We start from the raw sequence: 12780 nt of genomic DNA on the forward strand, positions 1-12780 counted from the left end.
ACTCCTTAATATGCACAGGCCAATACAAACTTGAGAACCACTTATTTTGGCAAAAGCTGAACATTTGAAAAATGAAAAATGCAAACAGAAAGCACTTTTTGTATCGCTGTTCTGTAATAAAGTGTTCATTTAAGCTTTCAATATGCAATATTTAAGAAATTTGGGATTTTAAATTGTTTTGCCTTTGCCGAAGACTTCTCCATTATGTCAGAAAGGTAAAGTGGCGAAATTTTAAAAGTTGTACCAAAGCATCAAAAAAGCAAAGATTAAAAGTTTGCAAGCAAAGTTTTTAGAGTTACCAAAAACAGTAAGGCTCTCAGCAGAGATGTGGCATATATCACAAGTTTTTTCATGTACAAAAGCACAGCGAAAAACTTAAGAGTAGGGTGGGTCAACCAAATTGCAGCCACTTTTTTATTCTATCTTCAAAACATTATAAAATGAGTGTTTTTTTCACTACCTGGTAGATAATTTTATCCTTTTTCTTATTCTCATTTTATTTCTCTCTATCGTGTGTATTAAGGTAAAAATGTTTTTCTTTAATTACTCTTTCTGGGCTTTTGCAGACGCTTGGTTTAAAAGCTGACACGTAAAAACGCAAATGTGTCCACAGGGAGCCTTTTCTTCTTTTGCAGACTATTTTTTCATGTCAGGCAACCTTTTGCAATATTACTAAATACTGAGAGTGCAAGGTTGAGGAGGAGCATCGGGAGACAAAGAAAAAGTTAAAATGAAAAATCTGACTCTTTAGAGACGTTACCATTCAACTTGTAATGAATTGTATGGTGTTGTTCATCTGTAAGGTTATGTTTCATTATAAGGAAATGGACGAAGTATTATGTTTATGAGTACAATTGTTTTGTAAATGAAAAGGAATATTGCAAAGCCCTATCTTTTTGTGAAGTGGTTACATAGAATTAAGGTGCTTCTTGCCGTCATCCACAGATATTCAAGTCCAGGTAGCTATTTAATTAGTTTTAAAGCAGCATAAATTTGTTATGTTAACAGATACGTGCTGGGGTATGTGTGAAAACGACGATGGTGCGACATTTTTCCATGTATTTAAGCTGCATGCACAAAATACTTAGCAAACTATTTTTCTTAAACCCGGTGGATAAAAAAATCGAAGATTGTATGTATTTGTTTTGTTGAGCGCGACATCATTAAGCAATCCATTGATTTTACTACATTCTTTTTGAATTATCAGTTTGCTTTTCGTCAAATGCCCATGTTCGCAACCATGTGCGTCAGGAGTATTTGGGCTTACATAAACCTTTATTTAGTTCTTAAACTGTTCGAAATAACTACATGTTTTTGTTTTCTGCATTCGATAGCATTATAGGCTACTTAAAAACAAACAGAACGTATGTCTTGTTATAACTGAATCTATAACCCACTATAGCGCAGATGGGTCATTTAAACAAAACAAATTTAAAATTTCTTTTTCCCGAACTAACAACTTATGAAAAAGTATAATGTGTACTGTACTTATTTTTATCGCCATTTGAAGGCGACCTATCATCAAGGCAATGTGGAAATTTTTTGTTTTGTTTTAATTTCGTGTTTCAGTTTCAGCACATTCTGCATGCAAACACTATGAATATTTTCTCTATCTGGTTTAATTACTGTGTCAGGCCACGGGTCCACAGGTCACAGGGTCATATTGAAAAACTCATGTTATGCTAGTGTAGAAGATCATGAGCCCTGTTGTGGTAGTCTCCGTAGTTACCAACCCATGCAAAGTGAGATAATTTCTAAATTGTTTTAAAAGCTGTTAGTTTGTTTTTTTTTCAATGTTTTTTTTCGAAATCCAAAAACTTGACCTTAAATCAAAGTTTGGGTCACAACCCACTAAGGTAGACTAGCCAATATGTGAAAAAGTTTCTTGACTATGACTTGAATAAAGTAAGTTTTACAGATCGTACATAGATTTTTACATCATTAGAAGTGTGAAGAAGATTTTATTCCCACAACATACCTTAAAATGACAACATTTCAATCAATAGCTTTTAGATGGTACCGGATGTTTCACTTTTTTTTATGACAGTGTGCGCCAACGCGCAAATGCAAATAATGATATTCTCACTTATTCGGATTGGTTTTCTTGTTTTCTGATTGGTTAATTTTTGTTATATAAACATCATATATTGAATAACTTTGAAAACAGAACAAAACAGACAACATATGCTCTATTTTTTCAAAGATATATTATAGTGTTTTTTAGTTGGTTCTTTAGATTTCTATAAAACTTGGTATTGAACAGAAAAACAAACAGCAGTCACAGATGTTGCCAGGTTTATGAGTAGAGACAAGACACTGTTTTGGTAAAGTATCTGCAAGGGAGATTGAAATTGGAAAGGATGGAGTAGGCGTTGACAAAAAACCCACCTGCCACTCAGCTAACTAAGATGAAAAAAGATATAACTAATTCCAACTCACTCTTCATGAGACTAAGGGAGCTTTGCATATTTACTTATGTATGAGTTGCATGTACTTTGCATTTGTGGTACCTTTCAGCGTAGTTGGTGAAAAGGAGTCAGTCGCTACAAAAATTAGCTAGAAACATCTTTCTTTTCAGGTGACATCACGACAAATGTCACATTGTACGTGACGTCTTGATTTTCCGATGTATAAACGACATGTCATAAAGGAAAGATTTTATGGAAATTTTTACAGAGCAGTGTCGTTTTGAAGTAAAAAATAACAGGTTTTAGTATGGAAATATTTTCGTTAATTGGCTACCTCAACAAGTTACATCGGTCCAAAAAGGTGATTAAAAATTTAAGCTAAGATAGCTGCATGAAAATATAAAGATAGAGGAAGGACTGGAGCGTGTGCGAAAAAAGAACTCTCTAGCTCCTACGATTTGTAAAATATTTAAAGATTTGTGGAGGGATCAGATTTTGCTTCAACAAGAAATTTAGCTTTTCTCGAGATCAGTGCATGTCTTGACAGAAATGAAGGAAATTTTGCAGGTAGCCATTTGAAATTTGGCGTATTTAATCTAGCCTATGAAAATTTGTTAAAAAAATGAAAAATAAAAATTTACTCAGCAATTTTTGGTAAAAATAGTGCAAATTTTGGCTTTACATTTGTTGGTGCAATTATTCAGCGCACTGAAATCAAACTTTCCAGTAGGATGGCAGTAGCTGCAAGCCATTTACCCTCCAATTTTTTGAAAACCGTTTGCAAGTAGATAGTACTTTATGAGTAACTAGTGTTTCTTGATTTAAAAAAAATTAGTTTCCAAGGGTCTCTTGTACTTTCGCACGTTGACTTCAAAGCCTGAATGCTCACAAACATTAACAATCAATGAATGGGAAAAATGACGTAATAATTTCTAAATACTTAATTCTGATACAGGCTAGGGTCGGGTAGCCGGTGTTTGAATTTTACCAAAAAATCGCTAGGCTATTTTAATAACAAATTTTTATCCAATCAAGTGGAGTTTTTGAGGTAGTAAGCACGATTCCTCTTCAAACTGCATACTAAATTTCAAGTCTCTAGATGCATTAATTAAGTTGCATCGCATCAAACTCACCAACCTCAGAAAAACCTGATTTTCAAGCCTAAAATGAAATTTCTACGTCTAGCACAAAAACTGTAACATCTTACAAAAGAAACAGGCTAGAGAGCCTTTTTTCACACAATTGCGCATTAATTTCTCCTAAGTCCCGGGTCTAGTACTCAAGTGCAAAACCACAGGATGCTTTTGTACTACATCCTGAACAATTTTATGGGTCTGGCGGAAAATTTGCAGTGGTGCAATGGTAAATCCGACCCTGGTTGGTCCTACTTCTAGCTACCGTACTCCCCATAATTGAAAACCGTATCTACTGCCAACGGAATTGGTATTAACTGCTAAACTAGGTCTACTCTATGGATTACAATGCAGCCATTCTGAAAAATTTTCAGCATTTAGAAGGCAATAGCATAATTGTGCTGCTCAACCTACAGCTAAGGGGAGGAGGGAGCTGAATAAATTGGAGCAGAGAAACTGGACGCTAGTCTAAATGCAAAGCACCTTAGCGCACAAACATTTATTAGAGACGTGGTTGTAGTCTCTTAGCCACACTTTCACGACATAGGGACATGATGTCACTAAGCATTTTCGATAAAACACAAAACACTTCCGCATAGGCGAAATTACTGATATCAGACAATTATCTGCAAACTAAACGCAAAACCACGCAGCTGTATTTATTGGCTGTTGAGTTATTAATTTCGAAAATTCCATTTTGGACTTGTCTTTGCCAGGGTCTTCAGCGACAGCGACTTCTCTACTTCCAAGTTCCAATATACTAATGTGGGTTGAAGAGCGTATGGTTTTTTACAACAGCGCATTGTCAAGCGGAGGCTTGCCACTAAATTAGGCCAAATACTTTCATAAAACGAGCTATACGTTGTAATACATTTTCAAAAATGTTTCGTTGGTCAAAACAGAGTGCAAACTCCTTGGAAAAAGCTCACAGATCACTACTTTGTTCTTTCGTTCTACTAATTTCTTATTTATCAACACAGGCCAAACTTTACCAGAAAATCGTAAAAGGATTGAACGAGAAATCTATGAATGTTGTACTAGTAAAACAGTGACTGTAAACGAAATAAAAATTTTCTATCAATTTGCCAAGAAACACTTCTAAAAATAGTTTATAGCGACATGGGGCTAAAATATACAGGTGTAGTTTTAATCAAGCTGAAGCAATGCAAACATCGGTGCGCTGGGTAATGTCGCAAAGGAGCATTAGGCCTACTTTCTGTTCTAATGTAGTGTGTGTTAAGTCACCAAGCATTATTTGGCCTCATGGTCAGTGGCGTAGGAGCATGTGCTGCCGTCCCTGGCTTTCGTTGAAAATGCCGCCCTATGTAGACTGCAGCAAATTTTGAAATAGTTTCATGTTCAAGCAATCTTTTCAATAAAAATAATTACAAATAATGTACCGCGTCTCAGAAGTTCTATATTGCTTGAGAAAGAAGCCTCACTGTCTCAGCGTTAAGGCCTAAAATAAAAGACAAAAAATGGAGAACAAATGTATTAGGCAAATAAAAGATCAATAGCCGCCTCAAAATTGAACTTTTCGAGCTTTCGCCGAAGCAAAATCTGCGATAATACCTTCAAAATCAAGTTTTTGAACGTAGTCTCTTTCTATAGAAAGAATCGATAGAGCTGATAGCCGATCATCATTCATGGTAGAACGTAAATAGGACTTTATCATTTTGAGCTTTGAGAAACTCCTCTCACAGCTCGCAATTGAAACACCAATGGTAAGATAAAGTTTCAGACACAAGCATAAATATGGTGTCGAATCAAGTAGGTGTGATTTAGCTAACCACTGTAAAACATCAAACGCTGTTGCATTACGATCAAACGTGGTTTCACTGCTTCGCACCAGCCTCTTAAATCTGTCAATTTCCACAACTAACTCCAAAAAGTCCACCTCGTCGTCATAAGTGCTTTTAAAACCGTTGGTGAATCCATTGTGACTTTCGCTTTGTAGCAGCGCGTGAGGATTCAAAAATCCAAACATATCATTCAAGTGGTGTATGCCGGTAAACCTAGTTTCAGCTTCAAGTTTAAATCTGTCCAATGCTTGAAACATGCATCGTCTTACTTCTCCAACAACACTAAGGCCAGCATCTTCTGCGTGTTCGCCAGGCATTCTCTTTTTTCTGCGAACTCTCCAATCTTCAACTGGAATCTCTAGCTCTGTGCATTTTTTGATCGCTGCATCCACAGAACCTTTAATCAGATTATCTCGTTCTTCCACTAAAAAGTTGACAAACGCTTTCATCTTGTTAGAGCATTGCGCTAACAGCAATCCTTTTTGCTGCAAGTAAGTTTGAGTATCATGAGATTCTCGCAGGATTACTTTCCAAAAACATAAGAAGGAAAAGAAAGAAAAATTCTGAATCGCTTCTAGAATACTATGAGCGTCACCTCGTGTATTAAGATTTTCGTTTGGATTACATAGTTCCTCTAGACTCTAGTCTAGAGCATCCATAATCTCATCAAAACCTGCGTGAAGGGCCTTTACAGCAGCGTGATGTGCGCTCCATCGCGTATCAATCACTCGCTTCAGCGCGATTGGCGCATGCTTTAGAAGGCCATCCCATCTATGAGTAGAGGCAGCAAAAAAAACATACAATCTTTCTAAAACAGCGAAAAATCTGTCGCTTAATTGCGACGATCCGACGGCATGAACACCTGCAAGATTCAGTGTGTGATTTCCACACGGTACGAATAGTGCTTTTGGATTTATGTTTTTGATTTTTTGCTGAACTCCAGTATGAATTCCCGACATAGTAGATGCGTTGTCGTAGCCTTGTCCCCTACACATCATTACATCTAAAGTTGTTTAGTTCAAGTTCATCTAGAATACATTGAGAAATTTCAGCTGCCGTTTTTCCGCTCAACGGAAAGAAATTCAAAAACGATTCCTTCAGTAGGGCAATACTGTTTTTGATTGTTACATATCTGACTATAAGAGTCATTTGATCAGTATGTGATATGTCCGGAGTACTGTCGCACATAATCGCAAAATATTTAGCTTCGCGCACCTCTTCAAGAACGATGTTTTTGACTTTTTTACTGAGAAGCAAAATAAGCTCATTTTGAATAGTGGGAGAAAGATAAGTACTTGTCATCTTCTTAGAAATACGAATATCAGAAAGGTGTTTGCTGAGTACGGGACTATATTTTGCCAGAAGCTTCACGGTCTCTAAAAAATTCCCTTGGTTGTTGGATTCAAAAGCTTCACGATGTCCTCGAAAAGGAAGGTTTTGCTTACTTAGAAATAATATGACATCAACAACGCTTTCTAAAATTGCTTTCCACTTTTTTCGCTCTTCATCCATATGTTTCTGCATGTTCTTGTCAATTGTTTGTTGCAATTGTAGTCTCATTGCAAACTCTTTTCATTTTTCCATGCATTCTTTGTGGATTTTGGAATTCTCATGCTCAAATATGCGTGGATTTAAATGCCAAAAATTATTGAAACATTTTGTGATAAATAAAGCATAGCCAGTAAAATGGAACAACTTACAGCAATAACAATACAATCCCGATTCCTTTTTCGAATATAATAACCAACTTCTCAAAATTCTGTCACCGTTTTTGAGTAGGCCTAAGCTTATTTTATAGAACCATTCTTTGGAAACACTTCTTCGTTCAAGCTTAGTGCTATCTCCAACTTTAATTATTCTGCTGCTGGAAGCAAATGGGCCATCCTTGTTTTGATACTTTTCTGGTCCTGCTTTGACTAGCTCAACTCTCAAATGGTGATCTATAACTTCAAGCCAAGAGGCCACATCATTGGGCAAATTGTTGACTACTGCAACTGCTTCGTCGTTATTTTCACCTTCGTCTCCATCTATAACTGGCAATGCATAATTGATTTCATTGGTATTACTTTTGATAGACCCTGTTTCTTGCGTTTCTGCTGATCTTTTCAGTATCTCTCTGGAACTCAGCGTTATTGTCTGGGTTTTCATTTGAATCGTTCTCTGGTAATGTTAAAGAAACATTTGAACCAGAAGAGGTTACAAATTTTAGCATAGCTCCCTTGTGCTTTTTTAATTCTGCTTCTCTTGCTTTCATCTTCTTTTTAAAAAAAGCTCCACTCTCTTTGACACGTTTCATTTTCGAGTCTAAATTAACACTTGTATAAATTTAACCACAACCTGTCATTTAAACGTTTACAATCAATAACAACTTAAAAGTTTACAATTAAACGTTTAAATGCCCAGGACTGGTTCACCTTCCACAATTTTCTTGGTCTGCGGGACCAAATCGTAACAAATTAGCTTGTTTAGCGCTCCATTTTTTTAAATTCTTGTGCTGTGTGCACTATGCAGCCTCATTTTGCCGCCCCTGGCGCAGAGCCAGAACCGCCAAGTGGCTGCTACGCCACTGCTCATGGTAGACTACACATGAAAACTTTGCCGAAGCAATTCAAATTGCAAATTGGTTTTATAGAAATATTTAAAAACATTGATGAACGATATCTCGGCTTTTATCGGTATTTTTCGTGATATAGATTTTTAATTAGAGATCGTGGAAATACCCAAGGCACACCCACAGCGGTTAAAAATTACTGTATTGTACCGTCCTTGCACCCACAAGCGGCTTCTTTAATGCTGTGCTCCTCGATATTGCGTTTTCAAGAAAAGCCACTGGGCTCACAGTACTTTACACTCAAGTCAAACAGATATCCACTGTTCGCTATGCTACAAATATACCCTGTGTTGCAACACATGCCAATAATTTGTATCTGTAAAGGGAAGATTCACGCTTTATATGCACATTAATGGAATTGAATTTAAGCATATATTGATGTTTGATCGTTTCTCTTCGGATGAAAGAATTGGCGCAATAGTAAATGGCAACTTAATCTGAAATCTTTTCGATGAACACCACAAATGACCGCGACATATGGTCAACAAGAGATTTTTCAAAACATAGCACTTTTATTACGATTCAAATTATCGATTACGTGTATTAATCTGTCCAATGTCTATACTGCAACGCTCTATCGCAATTAAAATCTTGAACTGCATGACTTTGACAATGTTAAAAAATAACAATGAAGATATCAAGGCAGAAACTTTAATAAAGATAACCCTTAACCGAAGAAAATTCAAAACACAAAACCCACCAATTTTTATGAGCTGTTGCGTTTATGATATTTCAAACTTGATCCACTATTTGTACGAGATTTTCGCTACAACACTAAAATATCGGTATGTATAAAGAGAGCGGCTACGGAAGCTCATTCAATAAATCACCGTTATTGGTAATAAATGCAGAGAAAACCAATTCTTCCGCAACGATCTATTTGGGTCACAGAATTGTTTCCAGGTTTTAGGTCCCAATACGATTATTTAATATGCCAAAAGTCAAATATTTACGCACCAACTTCATATCATGCTTCATCTTAAGGGAGCCTTGCTATGGGTTAAAAAGCTACGAATACTACACGGTAATATAACTTTATTGCGAAACTCAAAACGCAGGGCACATAGAAGGCAGAAACAATGCCATTAACACGACCTGCACAACACAACTGCATTTTACTTAACGTAAACCGCCGTGATCTTGAAACAATACTGACAAGACCACACACATTCGACGGCAGCAGTAATTCAATTTTATACGAAAATTGGACTTATTTACCGTAAAACATGAGTATAGAAACACCTTGCAAGCTTTCAGCTACTGTGTTCAAAACATAAAACCATACAATGACCTTCGAATGTGTTGTTCACACGTTGGGTGGAAGACCGTTTTACAAAGTAGGAAATTTCTAAGTTGCATGTTGCCAACAACTTTCTGCCAACATATAAATCTATCGTGGTTTTGATACACAAAAAATGAATAACACGATTTTGATATTTGTATTCACATGATCGATCGAAACTGTCACCTAACTAAGAAATCCAAACATAAATGCGTACAAAAAATTTTTTAAGCAACACGAGTCTCACAAGTTTACAATAATAATTACATAAAACGACAAGTGGCAGAGTTTTCACCACAACCATACTGCAGTGTATTATTGTGATAAGGAAAGTGAAATTTAAGTCTGTGTCTCAGAAATATGTTTAACAAAAAATACAAATGGGTCGTTACCAATTCATTTGTAAGTTTCGATTCAACGCCATGAAATACACTTGGCTGGAGGAAGAACTGTGAACTGACGCAAAAAATACTTTGTCGTTTCGTTCACACAAGAATTTCAATCGCTGCGCCCGCTTGTGCATGAAAACACCATCCAGATGACCAGTTTCCACAGAACGTATTTCAATAGCCTTTTCACCCCAACCCATAATTTGACCTTTAAAAGACAATGTATTGATTTATATTGAATGATAGATGTATTTATGTTGGATAAACAAAGCGTACGAGAAATTAAGCCACATCATAACCCCAAGTACAATAACTGACTTGTTTTTAAATTTAGTTTTGGTATATTAATATAGTACAACATATAAGCAATACCGATATAATTTACCTGATCTAATATAAGCTACAGAAGTTGGTTGTTCGCCCCATTGCAAAACTATGTCTTTACTGATGTTAGCGTATGTGTTCACATATACTCCTTCATCTTCATAGCAGACAAGTAATTCCATTCCATCAGAATTTGGAAGCAGAATAATGGCATGAGCAGTTAACGGTGGTTCTATCTGTTATGCAAAATGAAAATGACATTTGTCACCATTTTGTTAATTCGGAAAATATCGGATGTATTACTGAATTTGCATAAACTCAGGCTTGTAGCCAGACATACACACACATACTTAACACAACTTGTTCAAAATTTTGAAAACTTCAGTTTTACTAAAACCGAGAGCTAAATGGAAAACTTTTGTTATTGGCAATGTAACAACATGGCTTTGTATAACAATTTAGGCCAGGTCTTCCCTCCTTATTCATGCTTATTACTTTACCAAGTTGGCGTTTGCTATATCGCACAGAAAAAAGTGAATGAAAAAACTGCAGCCTATACCTTATGTAGAAAAGTTGAAACCACTTCTAAATTTATTGCTTATTGTATTTTCCGACACGGATTTGGCAAATGAAATGGTAGTTGCAAAACACTTTATAACATTGAAATAAATTTTTTTTTGAGGTTTACAAGTATCTTAAAAACACAAAAAAGCTATATTTATTCGGTACAAAGCCTTTTTTCTTTATTATTGCTGTGTTTGTATGTTCACCAACATTTGGCGGTTCTAGGACAGTGCGAGAGGCCAGTTTTTCTCTGCTTTCCCGCGCGCTTCCACTGTAGGTACATCGAATATATCAATGGGTCAGGAATGTTTTGGTTACTTTGGCATTATAGAGAAAAATTTAACAAATCAACTTACTTTTTTGAAAAAGTTTAACAAAAAATAGAAACAAAAACATTTTCTTGATCTTAGCGTTATTATATTATCAAATATGTCATATTATAAAAACAATCTTTGTGATAACAATATGGTGTCATTACGTTAACATTTTGCAATAATTGCTTTTGCAATCGTAAACTATACACTACCGCATTTTGTGATGTGCATTACGAAACATCTTTTTTACTTTTGACGTATGATTTATGTTTTGTTATTTAAAATTTGTGTAAGTGAAACTTTGCTTGTTTGTGATGCTAACGCTACAATTACAGTAAAACATTCCGTTTTGAGGGTTATTTCTTTGATTTTCATTAAAGGTTTTTTGAATTGAATATTAGCTCCGGACCCGCACAAATTGACTCTTTGATTAATCAACAATATAACTAAAACAAAATAATTCCAACCCAATGGAGAACAAATTGTAATGTCACGTTTTCACGTTTTGATGGTTTAGTTCAGGTCGAATAAAAAGCATTACAAGTTAAAAAAATTAGTCTTGAGGAAGTTCTCCGAGAATGAATCACGTGAATATCACCAAAAACATTAGGCTTCATTTACACAACACTTCCCATGCTTGAAGAAACAATATTAAGTCTTCAATGAGTTATCGTTGGAAAAAAGTGGGAAGAAAAATATGGAGAAAAACAACACGTTCTCAATCTTAAGATTTTCAAAATAATATCACATCGCACGATGTGGGCCAGTGAAAGACCCAATGGTCATCTGTGTTTGTTGCACCTGATTCCTAGTTTATGTTACCTTGTGATTAGAATAGCGCTGAAATTTAACGGACACGATTTTGACAAAGCTAAACTCACATGGCTTGGAATGTAAAGATCGTAATTCTGACCAGAATCTACATCAATAGCATGAAACCCGTAAGCTGATCCATATAAGAGCTGCAAAACATTTTTGAGTTACATTATCATCTCATTTTGTTGCATAGACTTATAGACATAATTAGACATAATTACATGCACAGACATAATGCATAGACATAATTAAACTTAATAAGTGGTACTACAGTAGTAGCATAACTGATAATAGTAATATTATAATTTGCTTCTTGGAAATGTAGTTAAAACCAGTAATCGCATTACATAAAGCTCCCAACTGATAATTCACAAAATCTTATTGGTATGTGATCCCATGACATTTGCAAAAACATACGTTCAAAGCATAAGTTACGAATAGAAGACAACCTTCAGTCTGGAGCCTTCTTCTACTGTGAGATCGACAATCATAGGCTTTTGAGGAAGATCACTAAATGATTTGAAAGCCATAAATTTATGGTATGGCCTGGGTGCCCAAGCATAAACTTCAATATTATTTCGAAGGGCAATAACCAGAAACTTGATCCTTTCATATCTGAAGTAATAACAACATCTTTCAAGAACATGTTATTATATTAATCAAATTTAAAACCTTTTCACACAAAAAATAATTTTAGTTTGAAAAATAACGAAAAAACCTTTTTGATCATTAGAAGAGCAACGTTTTATTGTTAAAGCAAATTTATTACTTGACAACTTTGTACTGAGTGCAACCTTCCAAATCTCCCACAGGGGCATATCCTATTTTCTTTTCAACTTCGGGGTCATTTCTCAAGATTTTGTTTCGTAACCAACTCAAATAATATACACGTAACTTGTTTTTCTTTCCTGCAAAAATGTTATTCATGGAGAGAGAAAAAAACTAGATTTCAAGTCGCAACAAATATTGCATACCTGATATTGTAACAACGAGATTTAAACCTTCAAGAACATCAAGCTGCTGAAATCTTCTCCTACTGATTAATGGATACACTTTTCCTTGACCACTTCTATCAAGTAACATCATGCCATTGTCAGCACCAATTAACAAATTCACACCTGAATGTTGAAAATGAAT

General features: G+C 35.4%; 2 protein-coding genes across 3 annotated transcripts in view; both read right to left on the reverse strand.

The window, feature by feature from the left end:
* Positions 1-6330: 6330 nt before the first annotated feature.
* Positions 6331-6903, reverse strand: LOC143449812 (zinc finger MYM-type protein 1-like). Its single transcript, XM_076950139.1, has one exon. It carries the CDS (start codon positions 6901-6903, stop codon positions 6331-6333), a length of 573 nt encoding a protein of 190 aa, XP_076806254.1.
* Positions 6904-8972: 2069 nt separating this feature from the next.
* The window catches only part of LOC143448894 (misshapen-like kinase 1), a 36793-nt gene continuing 32985 nt past the window's right edge, over positions 8973-12780 (reverse strand). For both annotated transcript variants that reach the window (XM_076948824.1, XM_076948823.1), the window contains 6 exons: positions 12618-12761; positions 12413-12551; positions 12093-12258; positions 11709-11789; positions 10011-10185; positions 8973-9833 (listed from right to left, as the gene is read on the reverse strand). In XM_076948824.1, the coding sequence (XP_076804939.1) occupies positions 9625-9833; positions 10011-10185; positions 11709-11789; positions 12093-12258; positions 12413-12551; positions 12618-12761 (914 nt within the window). In that variant the 3' untranslated portion in view covers positions 8973-9624. The remainder of the gene's footprint in view (positions 9834-10010; positions 10186-11708; positions 11790-12092; positions 12259-12412; positions 12552-12617; positions 12762-12780) is intronic.

This window comes from Clavelina lepadiformis, chromosome 3 (genome assembly GCF_947623445.1).
Source record: "Clavelina lepadiformis chromosome 3, kaClaLepa1.1, whole genome shotgun sequence".
In the NCBI taxonomy this organism is placed as follows: domain Eukaryota; kingdom Metazoa; phylum Chordata; class Ascidiacea; order Aplousobranchia; family Clavelinidae; genus Clavelina; species Clavelina lepadiformis.